This window comes from Nicotiana attenuata, chromosome 6, assembly GCF_001879085.1.
Source record: "Nicotiana attenuata strain UT chromosome 6, NIATTr2, whole genome shotgun sequence".
Classification (NCBI taxonomy): domain Eukaryota; kingdom Viridiplantae; phylum Streptophyta; class Magnoliopsida; order Solanales; family Solanaceae; genus Nicotiana; species Nicotiana attenuata.
In genome coordinates this window covers 46,585,818-46,587,864 of record NC_031994.1, presented here as the reverse complement: position 1 = coordinate 46,587,864, position 2,047 = coordinate 46,585,818, and the positions used below count along the sequence as shown (strand labels likewise).

The 2,047-nt window shown below is 34.2% G+C and overlaps 1 protein-coding gene across 2 annotated transcripts in view; it reads left to right on the top strand.

Annotated features, from left to right (window-relative positions):
- LOC109226938 overlaps positions 1 to 877 on the top strand; it is a 2,484-nt gene extending 1,607 nt beyond the window's left edge. For both annotated transcript variants that reach the window (XM_019391882.1, XM_019391881.1), the window contains one exon: positions 352 to 877. In XM_019391882.1, coding sequence (XP_019247427.1) covers positions 352 to 708 — 357 coding nt within the window. In that variant the 3' untranslated portion in view covers positions 709 to 877. The remainder of the gene's footprint in view (positions 1 to 351) is intronic.

The following is a 2,047-nucleotide window of genomic DNA, read 5'->3' as shown; positions in this document are numbered from 1 at the left end:
CCCACACCCCCTCTTTTTGCCGGGAGGTTGCTGAAGGTAAATACAAATATATCCTCAATTTTCAGTAAGAAGCTTTGCCAATGTCATTAAAAAGCTTCACATTATTATTGTTTGTGGTGTTGCTTTCATTGTGGCAAACGAACTCCAAAAAACTGATTCTTGTGCTATCACCTCTTTACTTGGTTTTCGTACGCCATGAATCTTTATGTTAGGAAAGCCGTCATAATCATTTTCCAAGTACCATTAAGATTTGTTGGTTCTAAAAAATTTCCGTAATAGACACTTCTATTTTGAAATCATTTCTTGTCACAATTGTGCAGTTTCATTTCTGATTATATTATCTGTCTTCAGTCAGTTGAACCCCGCTGCAAGTATGAGTTAAAATATCTGGCTAGAGGAGATAATATTGATTTGCAGAGTCGGATTTCCAGCTTCGTGTTTCCCAATCTCAAGAAAGTTAAGATTGTCATCTCCTCCGGGGTGTGTTTGAAAGATCATTTCAACTGGGGCTTCGACAAGCTGTTTAAACTTTCAGAATTTCTATTGAAGAGAGCAACGGTTTTGGAGAAGTTTGTTCTCATATCAAAGAGAAGAAAGTGCAAGAGGTGTTCAATGAACTGTGTATCCCGATATTTGTTTCGATTGGCTGAGAAATTGTTAGGTTGCCCAAGATCCTCCACCAATTTTGTGATTATCTTCCAGGAGTGAGCTTTCCATAACTTGGCTGCTAGTAGTTCTCTCTCAGGATATGAGAAATGTTGCTTTATATTGAGTTTTTGATAAACTCATGCAGTCATAAAATCTTTAACTTCTCTATGTAACTAATTACTATTCTAACCGTTATGGCATACCAAATTATATGGTAGCTTGGTTTCTCTTAGAAGCATTTATTTGTTGCATTTTAGATGTTGTGCATGTGCATTGAGATTTTCTTGCAACTCTTGTTTTTTTTTGTTTGTTTTTTTGGATAAGGTAACAAATCCAATATATTAATAAATCATCAGCACAATCTCAATGATCGTGCTGGAGCCAAAATTACTTCAAGAAGGGCTAAGACAAAAACCAAAATTATACTTCCTTGTTCTTCTTACAAGGAGCCTAAAGACTTGTATGGTTGAATCCTGATCACCTATATATTCTGCTTTACACCAAAACCTAAAAAGAAGAATGCAGTTCATTTTGATCTTTTCTACAGGGCTGCTTATTTTATATCTTCAAAGCGCCTTGCATTCCTCTGGTGACTGATGGAAAATGGACCGATAAATGTCCTGAGAATTGGTTTTGTTCTGTTTTCCCCTTGTCTTAATGGAACAACCGTGTTGAGTTTGGTTGAACAGGATATATTATAGTATAGAATTCATTGAGAATGATAAAGGACCAATTTAAGTGAATATTGCAAAAGTGTCAGTGTTGGAATCATAGTATATTTCTGCTGATTTTAGGTTACAACTTATTGTGTATTAGTCCTTGATGTATGACTTGAACATTTTACATTACGTTCAATATATAATATTAAAGCTTAGCTTTCACTTCTTTACTCTTCAGTGCAGGTGAATGAAAAAGATTGCGTTTTCCTTCATTCTTGACCTGTGTAATTTGACCTACTAGTAAAAGTGAAGCTAAATTTGGATGATGGTTGTTGATGATCCTAATGATAATAATCTGTATATTGCAATATTACTCGACATGTATCCTTATTTTCCTAACGTTACATTGACCTCATATTTAAAAATAAAATAAAATATAGCCTCATTTTTAACCACTGTGCAACATCTACAACAATTTATCTTACTCTAAGAAAACTCCTATTTACTTACCATTTAACGAGATCACTCCACTATTTGAATTGCATTCTCTATTTTATATTTACTATTGACGATCATGATATTCCTTTTTTCGCGTTAGTTGGGATTCAAACTCTTGATCTTCTATGGTTTCACCAACTTCATTAACCATTAGGACCCTTTGGTGCCGAAGTAGTTAGATTTTTTTTCGGCAGTTCTCATGGAAAAATGTTATCCACACCTAATATTTACACTAAAGTAAT